Here is a 26,669-nt window from a genome sequence, read left to right on the forward strand (position 1 = left end):
GTGTCTGCATTACAACAGATTACTACAAGACCTGCTCCGAGATGAACTTACCGAAACAGGGCAGGTAATAGATGTTAGAAAACTGATTATTATGAAGAGTTAGGACATATGAAAGGTGGTTAAATTAGTAGTAGACAACCTCTAAGAAGTAGGGGATGATTAAAGACATTACTCAAACCATGCTCAGTTAACTCTTAGCGGTGGCAGCAAGCATGCCCTGACACTTTAGCTGTTCAGGGTGAGCTGTCAATCAAAAATCAGGAGTGTGCCTACAGAAGCTGCTGACAGTATATTGAGAAGTGACTGTATCCACAAAGTGCATGCCCCCATGACAAAGCTGGTGGAATTTCCTGATTTAACAAATACCATATAAATTGTTTATAGGGAACCTAAGTGTTAATTTATTATTATTGCATTAGTTTATCTCTCTAATAACTCATGGGTGTAAATTAAGAAAAACAAAAACATTTTGCTGTAGATGTATTCTAATAATGTAAGCCATAAAGGGACCCTTCATGTATATGTCATGTTTGTTGTATATAAATAGCTGGGATTAAAAAACTTTTGATAAGAAAAGTCCTGCATTTTAGAGCAGGACGTCAACTGCCAACCTCAACAAATAAACCGAGCTTGTATGAATACTTTTTAATAGGCCAAGGTATTTGCACTTCTGTATGGATGGATTGCATATCCCCAGGGAACGATGATCAATGACCTATATCATTTTAGAATCTGACATATAAAGAAGGCTCAGTCACAGAGGAACATGAAGATGTATGCCTAATCGTCATCATCGGAGTCTGAATCGTATTTCTTTCCTCGTATACTTTTCTTTTCCACCTTTGTGAAGTGAGAACCATATTTCTTCTGACTTTGAAAAGGAGGCTCCATAAGATTTCCACTAGAATGAAAAATTAAAAAAAGCAAAACCATAAATAGCCGCAGGATAATAATAATTAAAAAAAAAAAAACCCTATACACAGAGGTAATAATCTGGCCTTAATGTATGCATACATCTTACAGTCAAGAGATTAGAAGGGTTGTCCTTTTGTATGCACTACGAGAATCCTGGTGATGCATACAATCTTAAAAATATTTAGGTGCTTTATTTTTTTTTTCTTTCCCTTACAAAGCATTTTAAACCCAAAGTAAAGAAGAGTGATGAGCGAATGTGCTTGAATAAGGTGCTATGCGAGCATGCTTGGGTGCTAACCGAGTGTCTTCGGCATGCTTGAATAATATGTTTAGAGTCCTCGCGGCTTTGCGACATCTGCAACACATGCAGGGATTGCATAACAAACAGGCAATCCCTGCATAGGTTGTGGCTGTTGAACCGCCGTGAGACATGTAACCGCAGGGAATCGAAGATATTTTTCTAGCACGTTGAAGACACTTGGCACCTGAGCATGCTCGGATATGAGTAACACCTTATCCAAGCATGTTTGCTCATCACTAGTCTAAAAGAAATTTGTAGCTGGTCTTTCCCAAAAAATGGGCAATAAAGTCACTGTGACAACTGTACCATGCCAGAAGAGTATTGTGCGCTGATCTCACCCTAATTAATTAGATCCTTGCCCAATTCGCTCAACAGTAACTGTACCGCCCAACATCTATGAGCTAAGCACCATGCCAGATGTGCAGGTACAAGGTAAAGAATAAGGTATGTCTGGTCTTGTATCGTATACCGACACCATGTAGCTTTTAAGTTGGGCTGTAAGTCCAACTGAACTCTGTATCAAACTTATAGAAACAATACACTAAATGATAGCCAAACAGTAAATGGAAACAGAAAAAGAGCCCGCACCTAGACTGAAATATTTCCTACCTGTAAGTAATTATATCGGCACATCCAAGTCTCCATTCCAAAGTCTCTGTAGTGAACTCATCTGTATTCCCCAAGTCAGTAAAGCCAACAATATAATCTCTCGTTTTTCCATCCTTCACTAGTGCCAGAGTTGGGATGACTTTAATTCGCAGTCGTTCACATAAGAAAGGAGCCTTCTCCACGTTCAGTTTCAGGAACTTGGTTTCGAAATGCTTCTTGGCGAGAACTGCCAGGTGTTTGTCCAGGATCTTACATCTATTGAAAAAGGAGCAAAAATTCAGTAATCATTTACCATGATTTTTCTAATCAGTGTATAATAAGTTTGATACTTCCTTCCATATATTGATTTCTCTTTTTTTTTTTTTTTAAAGTTTGGATTTCTGTGAGTGACTAGAAATACACATACATTCCATAGGCTTCTATGATAAAAGCAACATTCGGCTCACGCATAGAGCTCTGTGTGATCCAGCAAGTGGGAATAGCCCAGAAGATGACCGATGTGTTGATGGAGACCGGTGAAGCAATCTGGGAGTATATTAATGCACCTGCACTACAGATACATTCACACAGATTTAGCTTATACAACTTTAATAGGATTTAATTTTTAATGAATTTTGGTTATTCAGTTTAGGAAGCACTGAAAGAAATGTCTGCTCCCTTCCTAGTGATGGTGTGATTGCCAGGAGGGAGCAGAACCTGCAGTGTTATAGCAGACCCAGATCAGTTCCGCAGTGTGGGCAGGAGACAGATTTTTCCATGCTATTGAGGCCAATATGCCAACCCCATTAGAGGAAAATATACCGTATATACTAGAGTATAAGCCGACCCGAGTATAAGCCGACCCCCCTAATTTTGCCACAAAAAACTGGGAAAACTTAATGACTCGAGTATAAGCCTAGGGTGGAAAATGCAGCAGCTACCGGTAAACTTCAAAAGTAAAAATAGATACCAATAAAAGTAAAATTAATTGAGACATCAGTAGGTTAAGTGTTTTTGAATCCATATTGAATCAGGAGCCCCATATAATGCTCCATAAAGTTTGATGGGCCCCATTAGATGCTCCATATTAAAATATGCCCCATATAATCCTGCATAAAGGGTAATAAGGGCCCCATAAGATGCTCCATAGAGATATTTGCCCTATATAGTGCTGCACAAAAGTTATGGCCCCATAAGATGCTCCATACAGACACTTGCCCCATATAATGCTGCACAAACGTTATGGCCCCATAGATGCTCCATACAGACACTTGCCCCGTTATAGTGCTGCACAAACGTTATGGCCCCATAACATCATCCATACAGTCACTTGCCCCATATAGTGCTGCACAAGCGTTATGGCCCCATAAGATGCTCCGTACAGACACTGCCCCTTATAATGCTGCATAAGTGTTATGGCCCCATACAGATGCTCCGTACAGTCACTGCCCCTTATAGTGCTGCACAATCGTTATGGCCCCATAAGATGCTCCGTACAGTCACTTGCCCCATATAATGCTGCACAATCGTTATGGCCCCATACAGATGATCCGTACAGTCACTGCCCCTTATAGTGCTGCACAACCGTTATGGCCCCATACAGATGATCCGTACAGTCACTGCCCCATATGCTTTTGCTGCGATAAAAAAAAAAAAAAAAAAATCACATACTCGCCTCTCTTCGCTCAAGACCCCCGGCACTTTCAATATTTACCTGCTCCTCGTGCGGCTCCGTCTTCAGCACGGACGTTCAGCAGAGGGCACGCACTGACTACGTCACCGTGCCCTCTGACCTGAGCGTCACAGCCAGAGGACCCCGATGACGGAGCCGCACCGGAACGAGGAGCGGTAAATATCGCGCAGCGCTGTATACTCACCTACTGCTGGTGCTGTGCAGTCCCTGCTTCTTCCTATATTGAGCGGTCACAGTTACTGCTCATTACCGAAATGAATATGCGGCTCCACCTCTATGGGAGGTGGAGCCGCATATTCATTACGGTAATGAGCGGGACCATGTGACCGCTCAGTACAGGAAGAATATGCAGCGCTGGAAGAAGCAGGGACGCGCAGGGACCGCACCAGCAGTAGGTGAGTATAATTAGATAGCCCCCCCTCCCCTGCCGACCCCCGGGTAGGACTCGATTATAAGCCGAGAGGGGGACCTTCAGCCCCAAAAAATGGGCTGAAAATCTCGGCTTATACTCGAGTGTATATGTATGTATATATATATATATATATATATATATATATATATATATATATATATATATATATATATATATACACATACACACACACATACATATATATATATATACATACATATACATATATAATCTTGAGATGCCCTCAAAGGTCTTTTACTACCTTATAAAAAGGCCCAATATGTGAAATAAAAATCAGGAAGGAAATGTGGATTCGCATATCACCCCATCTATGGAAAAAAACAATAAAAAGATTTGTCTGGTAAAGAGAATCTAAATAATTGCTTCAGAAGGGCCACACACATTTTAAATGCATTTTAGTAGTCCTGTGTCATAATTAAAGTAATAAAACTAAAATGGGTACATTTTTGCAATACCTGAAAGTAGAATCTTTGTAAAAATGGCAGATCACATTTTTACTTTCTTTCACTTCCGTGAAGAACTCTCTCTCACTAGATATTTCTCTGTATTCTCCGTGCCCTTTGGATATCCATTCCTGATAAATAAAAAAAAAAAGAGAAAGAATAGTCAGGACGCTAATCATTCTATTTGACACCACTTCTAAGCAATGATGCAATTTTCCTTAAACACAAAGTAATGGGCTACAACATCAGGATGAGGCAGAAGGAGATAGAACTGGAAAACTGCCTCTCCTGCTAAAAGGATTGTTCACACAGCTGTATTTTAATTAAGAGTGCTGTCTGTAAAAAAAAATAAAAAAATGGACAGCACCTGGATCAGTGTTTTTTTTTTTTTTTTTTTAAATCAGATAAATTGTTAAGGAAAAACAATTATAACAAATGACATCAAGCTGTTAATCATATATTTTATGAACAAAAATAGGATTTTTGGTTGCTTACCGTAAAATCTGTTTCTTGGAGCCTCCATTGGGGGACACAGGAACCATGGGGTGTATGCTGCTGCCACTAGGAGGCTGACACTATGAAAATAAAAAAGTTAGCTCCTCCTCTGCAGTGTACACCCCACCGACTGGCATTATACTCTTCAGTTAGTGAGAAAGCAGTAGGAGATAAATAACAAGGTTGAAAAACCATAACCACAAACTTGAGAACTGTAAATGCGAGAACAGTCATAGAACATAAAACAATAGAAACTGAGAAACATTGGGAGGGTGCTGTGTCCCCCAATGAAGGCTCCAAGAAACAGATTTTACGGTAAGCAACCAAAAATCCTGTTTTCTTTATCGCCTCTCATTGGGGGACACAGGAACCATGGGACGTCCCAAAGTAGTGTCTGGGGCGTGAAAAACAGACTTCCATCAGGTCAGAGGACTCACCACTGCCGCCTGCAAGATCCTTCTGCCTAGGCTGGCGTCCGCCGAAGCGTAGGTATGGACCTTGTAAAATTTGGCGAACGTGTGGATGGAAGACCAGGTTGCCGCTTTGCAAAGCTGTAGGGCGGAAGCCCTGTGGTGTACTGCCCAGGAGGCGCCGACTGCCCGGGTAGAGTGAGCCTTGATCCCAGGAGGGGGTACTCTGTTCTTGACCCGGTAAGCCTCCAGAATAGCCGTTCTGATCCAGCGAGCAATAGTCGCCTTAGAAGCCGGTTGGCCTCTGCGCAAACCATCAGGAATCCGTCTTCTGGAAAGTGGATGTTCTATCCAGGTAGATCTTCACTGCCCTGACGAGGTCCAGCTTGTTCAACGATCGCTCCAGAGGATGAGTCGGAGCTGGACAAAAGGAAGGTAGACCGATGTCCTCGTTAAGGTGGAAACCACCTTAGGAAGAGAAGGCGGAGGCCTGAGGACCACCTTGTCCTGGTGGATGACCAAGAACGGAGGACGTCAAGACAGGGCCGCCAACTCGGAAACGCGGCGGATAGAAGTGATGGCCACAAGAAAGGCCACCTTCCAAGATAGAACTAACAGGGGGACCTCCCTGAGAGGCTCAAAGGGGGAAACCCTCAAAGTCCAGTACCAGGTTTAAATCCCATGAATCCACAGGGGCCCTGTACAGAGGGACAGCGTGGGCTACTCCTTGAAGGAAGGTCTTAACCTGTGGTCGGGAAGCTAAAGTCTTCTGAAAAAGGATGGAAAGCGCAGAGACCTGGCCCTTCAGGGAACTAAGAGCTAGGCCCGAATCCAGTCCTGCTTGAAGAAAGGCCAAAATGGAAGGCAGGGAAAAAGACATAGATGAAACGCGGTTGGACTCGCACCAACGGAAGTAAGCCTTCCAGGTACGATAGTAGATCCTGGAAGACGAAGGCTTCCGAGCCTGAATCATGGTATGAATCACCCGGTCCGAAAGGCCGGATGCTCTTAGAACTGCGGTCTCAACAGCCACGCCGTTAAACTGAGCGACCGAGAATTCGGGTGGCAGATCGGACCCTGAGACAGCAGATCGGGTTGACTCCTGCGCCGACCAGCGGCCCTGTACAGTCAGGTGGCGAAACACCGCACCCCAGCCGAGCAGGCTGGCATCCGTCGTCACCACTTGCCAGTGAACTGGAAGGAAGGACCTGCCCAGGGAGACGAGAGGTGACATGAGCCACCAGTTGAGAGACCGTTTGACCCCGGGAGAGAGTCGGATCGGGCGGTCCAGGGAGAAGACAAACCTGTTCCACTGAGACAGGATGGCTTGCTGAAGAGGTCGAGAGTGAAATTGGGCGAAGGGAATCGCTTCCAATGTTGCTACCATCCTCCCCAAAACCTTCATGGCCGATCGGAAGGAGGGAGACCGAGGGCCCTGGAGCACGCGTATGTCCCGACGAAGAATGGATCTCTTGTCTTCGGGAAGAAAGACCTTGGTCTGACGAGTGTCGAAAGAGCATGCCCAGAAAGATGATGCGCTGAGAAGGAATAAGGCAGGACTTTTTGACACTAAGCTAAACTGAAGAGTATAATGCCAGTCGGTGGGGTGTACACTGCAGAGGAGGAGCTAACTTTTATTTGCATAGTGTCAGCCTCCTAGTGGCAGCAGCATACACCCCATGGTTCCTATGTCCCCCAATGAGGCGATAAAGAAACTCCCCCCCCCCCCTTCGAGACCCCTTTAATGCCTTCCCAATTTCCCATCTGATATTCCTTCCCCAATTCAAATACAATTGTATAGTATGAACATCATCTATAACATTATGCATCCTCCCCACAATTCTAATTCCATTCTATCCATGGCTGCCATAGCTTTTGAAATACATCTAGTTTATTTCTCTTAGTATAGATACTTTTTTCCAATAAAATTATATGATCCGACTGCGTAAGAAAGTCTCGTCTAGTCGGAGGCTCCTCTCTGATCCAGAACCGAGCTATCAATTTCCTTGCTATGAATAACAGTAGCAATCGACAGTTTAACCATAGATACCACTGCTATTTCTTCCACATAGCCTAATATACAGACCAAAGAGTCTCTGGGAATGACACACCTATATACCAATTCAATCCGATTCAATACACCTGTCCAGAAGGCGGACAATCTAGGGCAATGCCACTGCATATGTAACATGTCTGCCCGTTCCTGCGAACATCGTGGACACTCGGAATCAGACCTCAAACCCATCTTGAACAGTCTATCGGGAGTTCTGTAAGCTCTATGAATCACATATAATTGAGACATCCTCCCAGGTTCGCTCATAGAGATCTTAGTCACATATTCTAAAATAGATTCCTATCTATCATCATTTAACTCTCCCAATTCAGCTTCCCATTTCACTCTACACTTGATGGGATGTTTGACTAGAAAGGTGAATAATAAATCTCTATACACTTCTGAAATTGCCCCCCTTGTCCCGCTGTTCTCCAAAATGGAAGCCAGTGCGATATCAATCTGGATCTCAATAAGTTTTCTCCGACATTGCGACTGATACGCATGCTGAATTCTTTTATAATTATATAAATTTAAATGTGATAACTGGAATTCTGTTTGTAACTCCACGAATGACTTAAGTCCCCCTTGACCCTGTAGCTGACCCATCCTTCTAATTCCTGCCTCTCTCCATGGCCCATATCCTTCCATTTGCTTAAATTCTTGTAAGTTTATATTATCCCATATAGGAGAGTATTTGGTAAGGCCCGTGACACCCCTAATCTAACTTTTTCCCATACCTTATGAATTAGAACAGTAGGAAACCGAGAACCCAGTTTCAAAAATTGCCCCCCTTCCAAACTCTCACCCAGAGGCCATTTTCCAAATATCTCAAACTACTGGGCGATTGCCCCTTTCCTATCTTCTCCCCCCATCCTCCAATATGCTGGCATTGTGCTGATAAAAAAATATACCCAAGGGTTAGGGAGCGCCAAGCCCCCTTCCGCCTCTGCAAAGTTTCTTGTTTAAACCTTGGGCTTCCCCCCCCCCCCCCATATTAGTACGCCAAACAGCAATTTGATTTTACGGAACCTACTCTGCGGAATCCAAATTGGAGAATTATGCAGTACATATAACAACTGCGGCATCACAATCATCTTCTCCTCCTTCATTCCATAGACAAATCCTTTTATCTCTCGTGCCTCCCTTATTTTAGTGGTCAAGGGTTCCACAGCTAGGGGAAATAGCAACGGAGACAATGGGCACCCCTGCCTTGTACCCCTATGCAATGAGAAACTATCAGATAATTTATTACTCTAATTTTTGCCATTGGAGAGGAGTATAGCAACCCCACCCAAGATATAAACTTAGGCCCGAACCCAAGGCACAACAAAACCAACCACAAATAATTCCATTCTACACAATCAAAGGCCTTATGGGCATCCAAAGACACCACCCACTCTCTTTCCAGCATTTTCGGCTGGAATTTGCATATTTAAATATAGTCTCCTTAAATTGATTGCTGTAGATTTGTTGGGCATCACATGGGTTAGTCTGTTGGCCAAGGCCTTCCCCAAAAGAGGGATTTTTTGTTCTTACCGTAAAATCTCTTTCTTGGAGCCTTCATTGGAGGACACAGGTAACCATGGGTGTATGCTGTTGTCACTAGGAGGCTGACACTATGCAAATAAAGAAGAAGTAACTCCTCCCCGGCAGTATACACCCTCCGACAGGCACCAGGCAACTCAGTTGGTGCAAAAGCAGTAGTAGGAACAGGTAATATAAAACTCAACCTATGTACCAACCCACAACAACGGCCAATTGGCCAACACGGTACAACTTCAAGGGAGGGTGCTGTGTCCCCCAATTAAGGCTCCAAGAAAGATTTTACAGTAAGAACCAAAAATCCCTCTTTCTCGCTTCATTGGGGGACAAAGGTAACCATAGGACGTCCAAAAGCAGTCCCTAGGGTGGGATATTCTGCAGAAAAAGAGGAGTTAGGTTGGCCGGTCAGAAACCGCCGCCTGCAGTATCCTCCTACCCAGGCTCGCATCCGCAGAAGCCTGAGTATGCACCTTGTAGAATTTTACAAAGGTGTGAATGGATGACCACGTTGCGGCCTTGCAAACCTGCGAGGCTGAAGCTTGGTGACGAACTGCCCAGGAAGCTCCCACAGCCTGGGTAGAGTGAGCCTTTACACCCGAAGGGGGCCGTTTGTCTTGAACACGGTATGCCTCCAGAACTGCCGAACGGATCCAACGAGCAATTGTGGACTTGGAGGCGGGGAGTCCCTTTCGACGCCCATCCGAGACGACGAACAGAGGTTCGGCCTGACGAAAAGAGGCAGTTCTGGCGCGGTACATTCGGATAGCCCTGACCACATCCAACCTGTGAAGAGATTTCTCCAGGGGATGAACCAGGGAAGGGCAAAAGGAAGGGAGGACAATGTCCTCATTGATGTGAAAAGAGGAGACAACCTTCAGTAAAAAGGAAGGAACCGGACGAAGAACCACCTTGTCCTGATGCAGGACTACAAAGGGAGAACGGCAGGATAATGCCGCCAGCTCTGACACCCTTCTAATGGAAGTGATGGCGACCAAAAATGCTACCTTCCAGGATAGACGCGAGAAGGAAACGTCCTGAAGCGGTTCAAAGGGGGCACACTGGAGGGCGTCTAAGACGAGGTTGAGATCCCAAGGCTCGACAGGAGAACGATAAGGGGGAGCTATATGAGCGACCCCCTGGATGAAGGTCCTCGCCTGAGGCAGGGAAGCCAGGTCTCTTTGAAAAAGAATGGACAGAGCGGAAATCTAACCCTTCAAGGTGCTAAGGGAAAGACCCGCATCTAGGCCCGTTTGAAGGAAGCTGAGACGGAAGGAAGGGAAAAGGTCATAGGAAACAAATTGTTGTCCTGACACCACCGGAAAAAAGCCTTCCAACACCTGTGGTAAATACGTGAGGAAGCCGGTTTTCTCGCCCTAATCATAGTCTGGATGACGCTATGAGAAAAACCAGCGTTCTTCAGGACCGCGGCCTCAACGGCCATACTGTTAAATTCAGAGACCGAGAATTCGGGTGGAAGAGGGGCCCCTGCGAAAGAAGGTCCGGAAGCCTCCACGGAACGTTCGATAGCATATTCACCAGTTCCGCATACCACGCCCTGCGAGGCCAATCTGGAGCTACTAAGAGTACGGGGACCCCTTCTGTCTTGATCTTTTTTACGACCCTTGGGATCAAGGGGAGGGATGGGAACAGATAGGGCATCTGGAACTGAGTCCACGGGATTACGAGAGCGTCGCATCCGACGGCCATCGGATCCCGAGATCTGGAGACGTACCGGGGAACCTTGTGGTTTGCCCGGGAGGCCATCAAGTAGACGTCTGGAACGCCCCACCGCAGGCAAATCTGGCTGAAGATTGCGGGAAGAAGAGACCACTCGCCCGCCACGATGCCCTGGCGACTTAGAAAGTCGGCTTCCCAATTGTCCACCCCTGGGATGTGGACGGCTGACAAAGAGGGAACGTGACCCTCCGCCCAACGCAGAATTTTTGCCACTTCCGCCATGACTTGTGTACTGCGAGTCCCTCCCTGATGGTTTATGTAAGCCACGGCCGTGGCGTTGTCCGACTGAATGTGGACCGGTTTCCCTGAAAGGAGAGACTCCCAGCGGATGAGGGCTAGGAAGATGGCTCTGATTTCCAAGAGGTTGATAGGGAGGCGCACCTCCTGAGCAGTCCAGCGGCCCTGGACCGTGAGGTGGAGAAAAACTGCTCCCCAACCTTGGAGACTGGCGTCGGTGGTGATCACCTGTCAGTGGGGAGGGAGAAATGACCTCCCGCGCAGCATGGATGTGGACAGTGTCCACCAAGAGAGAGACTGTTTCACTTTGAGAGGCAAAACGGGCGATCCAGGGAAAGTGGATTCCTGTCCCAGGCCGACAGAAGGGCCAGCTGGAGGGGACGAGAGTGGAACTGGGCATAGGGGACCGCCTCCATGGAGGCGACCATCTTTCCCAGAACCCTTATGGCGAGGAGGAGAGACGGAGGATTCGGGTTCTTTAGTGCTCTGACCCCCCGACGAAGAGAAAGGAACTTCTCCTCGGGGAGAAAGACCTGAGCCTGAGAGGTATCGAATTCCATGCCCAGGAACTCCAGCCGCTGAGATGGAATCAGGGAAGACTTCTGGTTGTTGATTATCCAGCCGAGGCGAAGAAGCGTGTCCAGAGTAAGCTGGAGGCTCTGGCTGCAATCCCGACGGGACGGACCCTTGATAAAGAGGTCGTCGAGGTATGGGATTACCAGAATCCCCTTTGAACGTAGGATGGCCATGACAGCTGCCATGACCTTCGTAAAGACCCTGGGCGCAGATGCCAGACTGAAAGGGAAGGCCGTGAACTGATAGTGATGACCCTGGATCGCGAACCAGAGGAATCTCTGATGACGTACGCAAATAGGGACGTGAAGGTACGCATCTCGGATATCCACGGAACACAGAAACTCCCCCGGTTCCATGGACGCGATCACCGAGCGTAGAGATTCCATCCTGAAACGCCGAATCCGGAGATGGCGGTTCAGCCGCTTGAGATCCAAAATTGGATGGAGAGAACCGTCCTTTTTTGGAACCACGAACAGGTTTGAGTAAAAACCCCAAAACCTCTCGCGATGAGGCACCGGAACTACGACTCCTGAGGCGAGGAGCGACTCGACGGCCTGGAGAAGTCCTGAGAGGTGGGAGGGCTGTTTGGGAGGATGAGAGAGCAGGAAACGTCTTCCTGGGGGCGAAGAAAATTCTATCTTGTAGCCCAAAGTGACGATCTCCCTGACCCAGGCGTCGTCGACTACCGATAGCCACACCTCTGAGAACAGGAGAAGTCGGCCTCCCACCCTGGAGGGATTTCCAGGTGGGGGCGACCCGTCATTTATTAAAGGACCTGTGGCCCCGAGATCCAGATGGTCTTGCGGGGTGGCTCTTAGCTCTCCAGCACGGTGGAGGCCTGAAAGAAGGTTTCCTTCGGTCCCCTTGCGAGGAAGAACGATCCTGGTTGGGGTTTCCTGAGGAGGCGAAGGACCGAAAGGACTGGGGGGCCCCTCCTGTTGAAGGGACGTTTAGGCTTGGACTGGGGTAAGGAGGTACTCTTACCACCCGTAGCGTCCGAGATCATTTGATCCAGCTGCGTGCCGAAGAGTCTGGAACCCTGGAAGGGCAGACCAGTGAGAGATTTCTTAGAGGCGGGGTCAGCGTTCCACGCTTTTAGCCAGAGAATCCGGCGAATGACCACAATGTTGCTGTTAGCCCTGGTGGAGCAGGCCGCTGCATCAAGGGAGGCATTCATGAGGTATTTCCCTGCAAGAGAAATCTGATCCGCCAAATCAGACAGTTCCTCAGACAGTTCCTCAGCAGGAGCAGAGGCCAAAATGCCCCTGCGCAGGGTTTTGGCCCAGGCTGACACAGCCTTGGCTACCCAGGACGAGGCGAAACTAGGGCAAAGGGAGGCTCCGGAAGCCTCAAATGACGATTTTGCTAATGCCTCGATTTGCCTGTCCGTGGGGTCCTTAAGGGAAGACAGAACCGTCTGCGAGGATAGCCTGGAGACGGGCGGGTCAACCTTAGGAGACTCGGACCATTTGAAGACAAGGTCGGAGTGAAAAGGGTATAACACGTCAAGCCATTTCCTGCCAGGGAAAAGCTTGCCAGGGTTTTCCCAGTGTGTAGAGGTAGTGTTGTCAAACTCCCTGTGATTAGGAAAAAACCTAGAAGGACGTTTAATCCGTTTAAACGCAACGGAGACGTCCTGAGAGCTCGCTTGAACCTCCTTAAGATCAAGCGTCTGAATGATAGCCGAAATAAGGCTATCAACCATCTCCTGTGTTTCGGAAGTCTGATCTGCATCAGAGTCAGATTCCGACAGAGGATAGATCAGACCCGACATCCGCCTGCGAGAAGGGGGAACGGGCAGATAGGGGAATCCCGTCCAGGGAACTGGACGAGGATCTAGATAAGGTCCGTTTTCTGTCTCTTTTGTCCGGTCTGCCTCTGTGAGGGTCTAGGACAGGTGCGAGCGAATTGCCGTGTGAGGCGTTCGTGGCACTGGTGGCTTTGAAGAGAAGCGGGATACGTTCAAGTGCTTGGACCAGGGACTGAGAAACCTTAGTCAGGTCGGACACTGATTGAGACATTGCAACAGCCCACTCTGGGGGAGGGGGTGCACTCATCCCGGGACCTAGGAGCTTCTTGAGGGGCTGACATGATGGGAAGAACGCAGGACGGGCAGAAGGGTGAAGGCTGACCTGAGGCCCACTTTTTCTTACAGTGAGCGCAGGCGTAATGGATGGCCGTAGTGGCAAAGGCCGGGGGGGGTTGGACATAGGTTGATATTACCTTGTCCAGGAGCGGAGAAGTACTGCCGGGAGTAGAGCCCGAGAGAGCAGTAGCGCTGAGCCTGCCGAAAAACCAGTGACAGCTGCAGGTGCCTGTGTTCCCCCGAAAAACTTCTGTCCCACGCCTGAAAATGCGACCCTCTCTCCTATCACAGGGGAAGCCTGGTAAGCTATATGGAGATCGCTGCAGGGCAGGGAGAGGGAAGGAAGGGGGGCGGCTTTGTTGATTGAAGATCCCTTACCTGGAGATGAAGAACCATCAGGATCCCTTGTAGACTAGAGGGTCCTGGAAGAAGTCCTCCTTCCCGCGCCACGAACTCTCCGGCGCAGAAGACGGCGTCGACCCCTAACCAGGGGGAGAGGGTCACTGGAAGTGACCGCCGTCTTCCTCTCAGCCCACTCCGAGGAGAGGGATGAGGAGGGGAAACAGGCAGGACTGGCCACCGAGGAAGGTGGTCACCCTGAACACCCGAATGGGTGACAGGGGACTAAATCCTGCCCAGCGGGTCCGAGAGGGTGCGATGTGGGTGATACCACACTGCTCTCTCGGTCGCTCAAAGTGGGGAAAACAGGGTGAGAAAACTGCACCCTGTTACCCTGAAGGAAAAATCTGAAAAAGAAAGGGAAAAGGTTAATAAACAAAACACATCCCTGTAAAAGAAATGCGGATCTGGGGTTAGATCCAGGTCCGCCTCCTACAGACACTAAGCAAAAACTGAGTTGCCTGGTGCCTGTCGGAGGGTGTATACTGCCGGGGAGGAGCTACTTCTTCATTTGCATAGGGTCAGCCTCCTAGTGACAACAGCATACACCCCCATGGTTACCTGTATCCCCCAATGAAGCGAGAAAGAAATCTTTATATCCGCCGTAAGGAGTGAGATTGGTCTGTAGGAGTCCGGATTCAGCGGATCCTTATCAGCTTTAGGAATGACCACAACAATGGCCTCTCTCATAGATGTAGGTAGTATTCCCCTCTCCAACGACTCATTAAATACCTTCTCCAATTTAGTTATTATTTCTTCATTAAAAATTTTGTACACCTCTACCGGAATGCCGTCCGCCCCCGGGGCCTTATTACCCGCCATGTCCGCCAGTGCCACACTCAGTTCCTCCGCTGCCATCGGCCTATCCATCCATTCTCTATCTTCCTCACCTAGTCTAGGAAGCTTAATCGCACTCATATACCTGTTCATCTCCTCTTGACCTTTATGTATCTTAGAGGAGTATAACTCACTGTAAAATTGTTTAAATACATCCAAAATTTGATCCCCTTGTGTAACCACATTACCTTCCTTTGTTTTAATTGCATATGCATGCGAGGATTCCCGTTGTCCCGAAGCTACCACTGAGAGCAGGAGCCCCACTTTCTCACCCTCCACATAGAATGCCTCGTTCTGAAATGCCCGCAATCTCTCTGCCTTACGGATGTGAAGTTTATTAACCTCCGACTGGGCCACTCTCATGCAGGTCTGCGTAGCTTTGGAACACTGCGCACTCAATGCCTCCTCCGCTGCCCTTAATTCCTCCATCACTGCTTTATCGAGTTTTTGAGACCTAGTCATATCGAGATACTTCTCTGAATAAGATCCCTCTCAAAAACGCCTTCATAGTATCCCAAACTATATGACCCTCTGCACTACCTTCGTTTATCCTAAAGAATTCACCCAGTTCCTCTATCTTTCCCATATCCAGCAACCGTAACCAAAAGGGGTGAATTTTCCATCCCATACCTGCCAACCTCCCCTGTTCTCCCAATTGTAGAAATACCATCAGAGGACAATGATCCGATAGAACTCTGGGCAAATATTCCACTTCCTGCACCAAGTTATCCATCCATTCATTTCCCAAAGCCACATCAATGCGAGACAAGGAACCATACGTCGCCGAGTAGCACGAGTAAGGGTACCGTCACACAGTGCCATTTTCATCGCTACGACGGTACGATTCGTGACGTTGCAGCGTCGTATGATTATCGCTCCAGCGTCGTATACTGCGGTCACACGTTGCAATACACGGCGCTGGAGCGATAATTTCATGACGTATTTGCGATGTAGAAGCCGTTGGTTACTGTGCGCACATCGTATACAACCTGTGTCACACGATGCAATCATGCCGCCACAGCGGGACACTAGACGACGAAAGAAAGTTTCAAACGATCTGCTACGACGTACGATTCTCAGCGGGGATCCGGATCGCAGTAGCGTGTCAGACACAACGATATCGTAACGATATCGCTAGAACGTCACGAATCGTGCCGTCATAGCGATGAAAATGGCACTGTGTGACGGTACCCTAAGTGAGTGTAGTTCTCCATATTTCGAACTCTCCACAAGTCTATCCATCCAATTTCCCTCATGTAGTTTCCAAAAGGTGTTACATTCCCTTCCTCTCTGTTCCCTGTATGTTTAGCCCTACCCCAATGATCATTTGCAATATTATTCACGTCTATTACAAGCAACGGGACTCCAGTCGATTTCCCGATATGTCCAGAATTTCCTGTATCTTTTTCCCCAAAAATGGTGGAGGGATATATAAAGACACTATACATAATAATCTATGCAATATCTTACATACAATAAACATGTATTGCCCGTCTTTCTTTGTCTATTATAACCTCCACTTCTTCATATGGAGTAGAAGTGGGGATTAATACCGACACTCCCCTAGCATAGGCTGAGTACGTCGAGTGATAAGCCTTTCTCACCCATCTTTTTTGTAACATAGCTACTTTGTCTTCTACCAGGTGTGTTTCTTGAAGGCAAATCACTGAGGGCCTCAGCTTCAACAGATATTGTAGAATTGCGGCCCGCTTTGAGACATTGGCGAGTCCCCTAACATTCCAGCTTAGAATTTTAAATCTACCCCCCCCCATGATATATCACAGCACCAAACGTTTGACTCATTAAGAAAGGAGGTCTCGGTCCCCCCCATCTTCCCGCCTTCACCCCCCCCATCTTCCCGCCTTCACCCCCCGTCCCAACCTTCCAAATGAAATAACTCCCATCTTTCCCTTCCATCCCCCTCCCGAAAAACTGTTTGTCTCCCACAACTTTTAAGCTGATAAGAATTCACTCTCCCTCTCTATTTGAGATCTAGGAGGGCGTTTTTACAGCCTAACAATACAAGCTCAATACTCCAACTACTCTCCCATCCACATTTATCAAACTGCAATGTCCGTTGCGCCGCCGAACACAACCCACATATACCAGCATAGCATTATGTCATCTCAGAGATGACCATTAACTTATCAAATTCAAACTGAATAACAGCTAATCACTGTTTCAACATCACTCAGTCTGCTTCAACGGGACTATTCCTCTCTAATATTTTTGGTGTTAGAATCCAGCCAGTGTGTCGCTTCCTCTGGATTCTGAAAAAAGTGCACCAGATCCAAGGCAGCGACTCTCAGCTTAGCTAAGTAAATCATTAAATAGAGCAAATCCAAGTCTCGTAGTCGCCTTTTGACTTCTCCAAACGTCATTCGGAGCTTTTGGAAGGCTGCAGAATAATCTGGGTAGATGGAGATGCGATTGCCGTCTATGGTTAGATCCGCACAGTTCCTGGCTTTCCTCAGCAGGGTATCCCGGTCCCGATAATTCAGAACTTTAGCCAAGATGACTCTTGGGGCTGATCCTGGGGGCAGGGGTCTAGTGGGCACACGATGTGCCCTTTCAACGGAAAACTTTAGTGAGACCAACCCCTCCTACAGTGTTTTTCAGCCATGACTCAATGTACTCAGTGGGGTTATTTCCTTCCGCTTTTTCTGGCACCCCCACAATCCTCAGGTTACTCCTGCGGGAGCGGTTCTCAAGATCATCAGTTTTAAATTCCAGTTCAGCTATACGCTGCACATAGTTTTTTTCCCCTTTTCAACAGTTCATTAACCTGATCTTCAGCGCTCCCCACACGTTCTTCCACCACCTCCACTCTCTGTTCAACTTTGCGCACTGCAGCATTAATCGCACCCATCTCTCCCTTTAATTCATCCACACGACTGTTCAGAGCTGCAAGGGCAGACTTGTTGTACATCACCACAGAGAATATATCTTTGAGCGTGGACTCTGCTATGTCTAGTGTGTATGGCTGTTCAAGCTGGTCAGCACGTGCAGCCACATCAGGGGATCTCTGTTCCTCCCCACTGCTCTGAGACTGGCCCCCTCCTTCTTCTTGTTCCCCAGGGACATATGTTGTTTCAGGTCTCTCACCTTCAGCCGCTGACGGCTCATTAGCAGCTTCCTCTGACCTCGCAAAGCGTTCCAGCCGAGCGATCACCTCCATCTTCCTTAGATATGCCGCGCTCGCCCTTGCCGCCTCTTCTGCAGTCTCGGCGCCATCTTGGGCCTGAGAGCTTCCAGAGTCCAGACGCTGCCGGCTCCTTCTGTCTCCTGCGCGTCATCCTCATGCGGGACTCCTCTCCACCCGAAAGCACACCGCTCACTGCTGCTCCCCGGGTCCCTGCACACTCCTTAGAGTGGTTTCAGCGTTCGGCGGCACCTCAGGTACCAATATTTAGGGAGATTGTGGCAGGAGAGCTCAGCCGCATGTCTTCTCACATCCTGCGCTAGGCCACGCCCCACCCGGATCAATGTTATTCCATGGGGCACTGTCTATAACCATTTTTTTCCCACAAACCAAATCTGCGTGTAAAAAAAAAAAACAACAAACAAAAAACCAGCATGCACCAGTTGCTTTCATAAATCGGATGAGACTTGCAAACTCAAATCTATGGAGGAGTAAAGAAAAAAAAAAAATGTGGATGCCACACAAACACAATACAGCATCAGATTTTTACGGATACATTGCAATTCTGCAATATAGGAAACTAAGTTCACTTGGAACCACTGATGCAACAATACACTGCAATGGCATAAATGGGGTTAAATTATACTTTTATTTGGACAGTGTCAGTCTTTACAGATGGGGACAAATACGTAGTCTGAATCCATGATCACTTTTAGAGAAAAAAAAACAAACAAAAACACAGACCATTTGAACTCAGTCCATGTCATTGCAGTCTATAGCTGTCTGAATCGCAGAAAAAACCCTGGACGCACTGTACACTGTGTTCAAAATTATTATGCAAATAATATTTCCTCATATTTTCTCTAAATTACCTATCTGAATTGCAGTCATTGTTATTTTCCAGTCATCTACTATTCTAGTATGATTGCAATGTTTTGGAACAAACTGCCTATGAAAACAGTATCTTTTTAAAAAAAAATAAACACTCAAAATGCATGTTCCAAATTATTATGCACAGCAGAGTTTTCAACCTTTTTTATTTTATTTTGAACAAAAAAATGGTCAATTGTGAAGTTATAAGCATTATCAGCTTATTACAAAATGAAATCAAACAGTTTTCAAGTGAAAACTTTATTCTAGGTGATGTTACATTTGCACATGTTGCACTTGTTCGAAAGAAGCTTCTGAACTGTCTCGTCCATTGAATTTGTCAGTTTTTGGATGGTTTCTGCTTCAATTCTTTTGCATATGGACAGAATACCCTCGAGAGCTGTTGCTTAGATGTGAACTGCCTCCCGCCATCATAGACACTCCTTTTGATGATGCTCCAGAGGTTCTCAATGGGGTTGAGGTGAGGGGAAGATGGTGGCCACAACATAAGTTTGTCCTCTTTTATGCACATAGCAGCCAGAGATGCAGATGTGTTTTGCAGCATGAGACGGTGCATTATCATGCATGAAAATGATCTTGCTGCGGAAAGCACGGTTCTTCCTCTTGAACCATGGCAGGAAGTGTTGTTTTAGAAACTCCACATAGGATTATGGAGTTCATCTTTACCCCTTCAGGGATCATAAAGGGGCTGACAATCTCTCTCCCCATGATTCCAGCCCAAAACATTACTCCACCTCCTCCTTGTTGGCGCCTTAGCTGTGTTTTCATGGGGTGTCCATCAACCAGCCATCCTCCACTCCATCCATCTGGACCATCGAGCGTTGCACGGCACTCATCGGTGAACAAAACAGTTTGGAAGTCAGTCTTCATGTATCGTTTGGCCCACTGGAGCCGTTTCTGCTTGTGTGCAGTGGATAGAGGTGGTCGACAGGATGGCTTACGCACAGCTGCAAACCTCTGAAGGACCCTGCATCTTGTTGTTCTGGGGATGTTGGAGGCACCAGCAGCTTCAAAAACTTGTCTGCTGCTATGACAAGGCATTTTTGCAGCTGCTCTTTTAGGCCATGTTCACACTTCGCGGTTTTTATCGCGGATCCGCGGTGATTTTGATGCTGCGGGTCCGCAGCAGTTTCCATAGCGTTTACATTAACATGTAAACCCTATGGAAACCGCAAACCGCAGTGCACATGCTGCGGGAAAAACCGCGCAGAAACGCAGCGGTTTACAACCCGCAGCATGTCACTTCTTTGTGCAGAATCGCAGCGATTCTGCACCCATAGAAATGCATTGAACCGCTTACTTCCCGCATGGGGCTGTGCCCACGATGCGGGAAGTAAGCGGATAATGTGCGGTTGCTACCCGGGGTGGAGGAGAGGAGACTCTCCTCCAGGCCCTGGGAAGCATAAATAGTGTAAAAAAAAAAAAAGAATTAAAATAAAAAATGATGCTATACACACCTCTCAGCGCTGCACGCGGCCGTCCGGTGTGGTTGCTGTGCGAACAGGACCTGCGGTGACGTCGCGGTCACATGACCGTGATGACGCCGCGGTCACATGACCGTGACGTCACGAAGGTCCTTCTCGGCACAGCATCTTTGGAACCGGAGCGCCGCGTGCAGCGCCGAGGAGATCCGGACATCGGAGGGTGAGTATAACCAATTTTTATTATTTTTACCATTACTATTGATGCTGCATATTGCTGCATATGCAGCATCAATAGTATAGGAGTAATCCCGCAGCGGAAATCGCAAAACAAACCGCGATAAATCTGCAGGGATAACCGCAGCGGTTTTGCCCTGCAGATTTATCAATTCCGCTGCGGGAGAACCCGCAGAGCACACCGCAAAGTGTGCACATAGCCTTATCCTTACGCAATTGCCTGTTGGAAAGAGTCCTCAATTTTTCCTTATCAGCACGCACACGTGTGTGCTGGGAATCAGCTACATACTTCTTGACTGTGCGATGATCGCGATGAAGTGTCTTGGCAATGTTGATTGTAGTCATGCCTTGACCTAAATACTCCACAATTTGTTGCTTCTCAGCAGCCGACACATCCTTTTGCTTTCCCATTTTGGCAAAAAATGTACGCTGCTTAATAATGTGGAACAGCCTTCTTAAGTAGTCTTGCCTTTATTTGGACACACCTGCCAAACTAATTTGCACAGGTATCTGCAATTGCTTTCAGTGATATAAAGAGCCCTGACCCACAACACCATCAAAGAGTTTAAATGACAAACAAAAAAATTCTAACCTTATCACTCCTAAACTCTTTGTGCATAATAATTTGGAACTCTGTGTATATGCAGAGTGAACAGGGCCTGACCAACTGCATTTATATGTCAGTTGCCTTAAAGGGAACGTGTCAACCACAAAAATATTGTTTAACAATTGAAAAGGCGCAAAGTATCAATGTTTTAGTAAAAATAAAATATATATCTAAGGGTCACTTCCGTCTGTCACGGATATTCATTGGTCACGGCCTCTGTCTGTCACGGAAATCAAAGTCGCTGAATGGTCCTGGAAAAAAACCCACGACCAATCAGCGACGGGCACAGTCCAGCAGCGAAATGGCGGCTGCTTACTGCCCTGCACTCAGTGTCCCATTCATACTCCCCTCCAGTCAACGCTCACACAGGGTTAATGGAAGCGTTATGCAGCGGGTAACACACTCCATTAACGCTGCTATTAACCCTGTGTGACCACGCTAAGCCCATGAACCAAAGAGGAAAAACCTCTGTTTTTCCTCTCGCAGCTAGTTATGCACCCTAACGTAGTGTGAGGTCCCCTGAAGAGTCTATACACTGACGAAACGTGTCGGGACGTACAGGGATGGTTAGGGCTATTTGATAAAAAAGGGTCAGCTGTGGACTGCCCTTGTAAGGGCGGGAGTAATTTGGGGTCAGGGCCGCAATAGCCTATACAGGGCAAAACAGGGCAAGAGGACCTCATCTCTCCCAGCTTGCAGAGCGATGATTTGGAGGGGAAGAATGAATGATCGGCACCAGAGCTACTAACGGGTGAGATCTTTCCAACTTATTTGCTTTGCAAAATATTATGGGTATATGTGGACCTACCCAAATAAGCTAGTCCACATAGAGACTGTGGCTGGTGTAACTTGAATGTCGTACATGACAAAAAAGATCTTTTTTTGCACAGTCTAAGAAAAACACATGATTTTGACATCTAATCCTAATGTGGTTTGAAATTGGTACTGGTCACAAATATACCAAATAGGATCTTGTGGATTTTTATTCAGGATTCCTATGTTGTTTGGTCCATTTGGACATATATGGCCAAGAGTTTGGGAATTTTGCACTTGGACTAGTTTTTATGAGGTAGTTTTTTAAAAAAGGTTATAATAAAAGTTATCTTTTATATTTTTGTTTTCTCTATGCTATTGGCCATTTGAATAAGAGAGATTTTGGGGCGATCTGTCCCTTTTGCTATTTTTCCCATTCATACTCCCCTCCAGTCAACGCTCACACAGGGTTAATGGAAGCGTTAACAGACCGCGTTATGCAGCGGGTAACACACTCCGTTAACGCAGCTATTAACCCTGTGTGACCAACTTTTTACTATTGATGCTGCCTATGCAGCATCAATAGTAAAAAGATCTAATGTTAAAAATAATTAAAAAAATGGTTATTCTCACCTTCCGACGTGGCCCGCTGTCCTCAGCAGTGCAAGCGGCAGGTTCCGGTGCCAAGGATGCAATGCGAGAAGGACCTGCCATGACGTCACGGTCATGTGATTGCGACGTCTTCACAAGGCCTAAGAGCATAGCAACCCTGGGACCGGAAGCTGCCGCGTGCACCGCACACAGGCACCAGAACTTCAAGGGGCCTTCGGAAGGTGAGTATATGTTTATTTTTTATTTTAATTATTTTTTTACCACGCATATAGTGCCCACATTGCTATATACTACGTGGACTGTGTTATATACACCACGTGGCCTGTGCTATACACCACGTGGCCTGTGCTATACAGTACCCACATATTCTAGAATACCCGATACGTTAGAATCGGGCCACCATCGCGCGTGCGTGCGTGTGCGCGCAACAAAATGGCACCTTGTTTGGGTTGAACTTTTTTTTAGTTTATAATTTTTACTGTTCACATGTCACACTATATAACCTATTGAATAAATTATTCAGTTTTCTACAGTCACGTGGATACCTAATGTGTGCAATTTTTTTTATTACATGTAAGCAATTATGTAAAAACACATATTTCATTGTATACTCTTTTTTTTTTTTTTTTTTTTTTTTTTTAATAACAATTTGTCCCTACCGAGATCATAAGAGATCTCTGGGGAACATGTGCTTTTCTTTTCCCACTCACTAACTGGGGCATTAATAGGAGCTCCAGTTACAGGGCAAAACAGCACCCTAAAGTGATATACTGTAAGACACTGGCTGAGCTGATCAAGGTCAGCTTTTACCCAGTAGCCTTGATGTGCAGGGCAGAGACCAAGCGATCATGTGATCACCAGGTCACACGGCAGCATCGGCACTGAGTGCTATGTAATCAACCACTTGGGTCTTCTTCCCAGGGTCTCCGGCTTTGTCCTGCTAAATCCCAAGGACCAGAGCTTTATAATGGCACTTGGTCATTTATCTGGATTAGTGATGAGCAATATACTCGTTACTTGAGATTTCCCCAGCATGCTCAGGTGTCCTCCGAGTATTTTTTAGTGCTCGGAGATTTTGTTTTTCTTGCCGCAGCTGAATGATTTACATCTGCTAGCCAGCATAAGTACATGTGGGGGTTCCCTAGCAACCAGGTAACCCCCACATGTACTTATGCTGGCTAACAGATGTAAATCATTCAGCTGCGGCAAGAAAAACTAAATCTCCGAGCACTAAAAATACTCGGAGGACACCTGAGCATGCTCGAGAAATCTCGAGTAACGTGTATATTCGCTCATCACTAATCTGGATAAAGAACTGTCTTAGGAAAGGTTTCCAAATACACTTTTGTTTGGTTTTATTCCTCATGCACAATCTATCCCCTTCCGGTGCTCTCTCTAGTTTTCAGTTGTCTTTGAGCTGGAGAGATTAGCTACTATGATGACTCTCATACACAGAACCAGAGGGATTCAGATTCTCGTTTGACAAAAGCGGTAAGGTTTTTAATATTTAGTGTTAGGACTGTCCTAATTGGGGTCACCGTGAAGTGGTGGGATGGTATTTGTATTTTTTTAAATTAAAAAAAAAAACACACAAAAAAAAACAACAACAACATGCTCAGTACCGTATATTATTTCAATGCACTATTGCGGTTTATTTATTTACTGCAGGGTATTCAATCATTATGTTTCTGTCTCCGGTTTATTTTCTGTTCAATGGCCAGTGTGAACGTGCGCTTACATGCTGCATGCACACCAGTTTGTATCCCAGCTCATCTTTTTAGGTTTTCTTCTTAACCCGAGTAGGATGTGTCCAAGTGCAGTAGCAGCACGGAGGACATTATATAGCCAAATTGAAGATAGAATACAGCAGTACTCAGCTTTGTGGCTGAGAATGCAGCACAGGAATTAGGTAAAACATTTGATATACACTGCAGCACAATCTGCGAGTTTCTCAACATGTTGAGTGCTCTTCATTCCTCCCTTCCCTTTCCACAGACATCACAGTAAGCTGGGAGTTAGGCCCGCTTTGACAAAGACAGATTTAAGCTGTTTTTCAGAGTGAATGATAATATTAGGGCCAATGGAAGTAAGATATTGCCCTGTAAGGGTGCATTACAAAGTTTCTTATTGCCACCAGCATTATTGATTTATGCAAGGTCTGCTGAAACAGTAGTGACCATTAAGCCCCTAGATGCTGAACTACAAAGAAACTGCGGCAAACAGCTGGTAATGATGGTAGTGGGGTGTAGTCTCCGTTAGGCAGGCATATACCAGTGCATCGGAAATGTAGTATTACATGGCGTCCATTCAACTGACAGGCCAACCTTGTAATGCAAGCACAGCTTAAGTCCTACACATCTTATCGCTCTTCTTGCGCAGAGAGAACGGTCCAAAGTAGGAAATCCCCTCTTTGATCTTCATATACACCAATATGGCTCATGGACAGACGTTGCCCTTACGAGACAAATATCTGACATTGTGACCAGAGTAAGTTACCTGCTTTTGCTGCTGTGCCTTCTTTAATGCCTCCAGACGCTTCTCTTTTAGACGTTCCATTTCATCTTCATCCATCTGATCCAGCTTATCCAGTTCTGCATCTAATTGTTCTTCCATCAGTTTGGCAGTTTGCAGTAACTGGTTCTCCATGACTTTGGCAAACATGTCGGCTGCCATCTTTTCAGCAAGTTGCTTTAGCCTGAAAAAAAATCTATTATAAACCAAAAGCAAACAAATCACTAATGCTCCACTTGTACTGTACTCAGAAGCGGTTCCCACTAATTTTATATTGATGACCTATCCTTAAGATATAGCCTCCCCTATACACAATAGATAGCTTCTAGTCAAATGATGGCTCTCCCCCCAAATCCTCCCAAACGCAGAAGCACTCGTCTCAACCAAAATCTCCAGTGTTCTCTATCAGACTCCTCTGGTACCAATTATCTAAAAAACAAAATAATTGGCAGTCATATGTATGGAGCCTGTAGGGATTTACTATCTCTGGTCAGTATTAGGTAGCCTTCACACAATCAATGCAGTTTTAGTCCACACAAACATGCTATTTTTAATGCTTTCCCTAGGTTGCACAGCACCAAAACAAATTCTCACATAAATCCCTAGCCTTGTCCAGAAAAGACCAAAGACCCTGGCTACTCAAACTGCTGAGCTAGCCCCAGCTCGGTCACACAAAAGAGATATTGTTTATAGCAACCACTGATACTTGCGGTTCTCTGCACACGGCCGTACACTTAATCATGATCACATGTCAGATTACAGTCCTTTCTCCCTGAGAAGACTTCATACACACAAGAGCCACGATCCCACCAGGCTAGGTATCCCCTTCCCCTGAGCTTCAGCAGCTCCCAGCGCCAACCAGAAATGTGTAACTCTGGGCACAACTCACACTGAACAGGCTGCAGCTTCCACATGGGTCACTGCAGCTCTCATAAACAGACTGCTTATTGAAGTTTCCATTCAGAGAGACCCCGGCATTTCTCGCTCAATTACAGTTCACATTTTGGCTGGTCTCTCACCAGTAGCACAGAACTGTACTATGCATACAGCAGACTGACAGACCATGAAGCTACTTAACCCTGTACTAACTGGCTTTCCTAAAAGCCTTACGAGTCTAAATAGCTCCAGTGCCAAATGTGAACATTGAAAGATTACTCTTTTTTTTTATTATTAGAAATAGGATATGGAAAAAAATGACAAAAAAAATGATTTAAAAAACAGGTCACTTTCAGCGACACATTTTCTTTAATGTGCTCTGACATGCACTGGTAGATCAAATTATGAACAAAGGATTGGTGGGTTGAAAATTTGTATTGAGTAATTAATGAAGGGTTTGCAACAACCAAGCATATGGCACAGTGGTGATGATTTCTGTAAAGCGCTGTGAAGGTACTACATAAGCAAGAAAAATAACCATACTGCACAGCAAGGGTCTGATGTACATTGGGGAACACAGCAGTGGAGTCTGTGTCCATTTTGGTGGAGTCGGAATAAAGTGGACCGACTCCGAAAACATAATTAATTGGGTACAGTATTTAAATGCACAGGGGCGCACCTATAATGAGGCAACTTGAGCTTGTTGCCTCAGGCAGCGCCACCTGCAGGGCGGCAGTGGGAGTGCTCAGGGCAGGAGACCCGATGCACAAAGTCCTGAGCATTGCTCCTGGGCAGAGCTGGGTGCCGTCTCCAGCACTGGCTCCTCCTCTGTCTTCTCTCCCCCTCTGGCCCCCACCATTCCTAAGAATAGCAG

The 26,669-nt window shown here is 46.4% G+C and overlaps 1 protein-coding gene across 3 annotated transcripts in view; it reads right to left on the reverse strand.

The window, feature by feature from the left end:
• Window positions 1-630: 630 nt before the first annotated feature.
• The window catches only part of TXNDC9 (thioredoxin domain containing 9), a 50,157-nt gene continuing 24,118 nt past the window's right edge, over window positions 631-26,669 (reverse strand). For all 3 annotated transcript variants that reach the window (XM_077296554.1, XM_077296552.1, XM_077296553.1), the window contains exons 2-5: window positions 24,905-25,103; window positions 4,386-4,504; window positions 1,826-2,080; window positions 631-901 (exon numbers count right to left, since the gene is read on the reverse strand). In XM_077296554.1, the coding sequence (XP_077152669.1) occupies window positions 781-901; window positions 1,826-2,080; window positions 4,386-4,504; window positions 24,905-25,081 (672 nt within the window). In that variant the 5' untranslated portion in view covers window positions 25,082-25,103 and the 3' untranslated portion in view covers window positions 631-780. The remainder of the gene's footprint in view (window positions 902-1,825; window positions 2,081-4,385; window positions 4,505-24,904; window positions 25,104-26,669) is intronic.

This window comes from Ranitomeya variabilis, chromosome 3, assembly GCF_051348905.1.
Source record: "Ranitomeya variabilis isolate aRanVar5 chromosome 3, aRanVar5.hap1, whole genome shotgun sequence".
NCBI lineage: Eukaryota > Metazoa > Chordata > Amphibia > Anura > Dendrobatidae > Ranitomeya > Ranitomeya variabilis.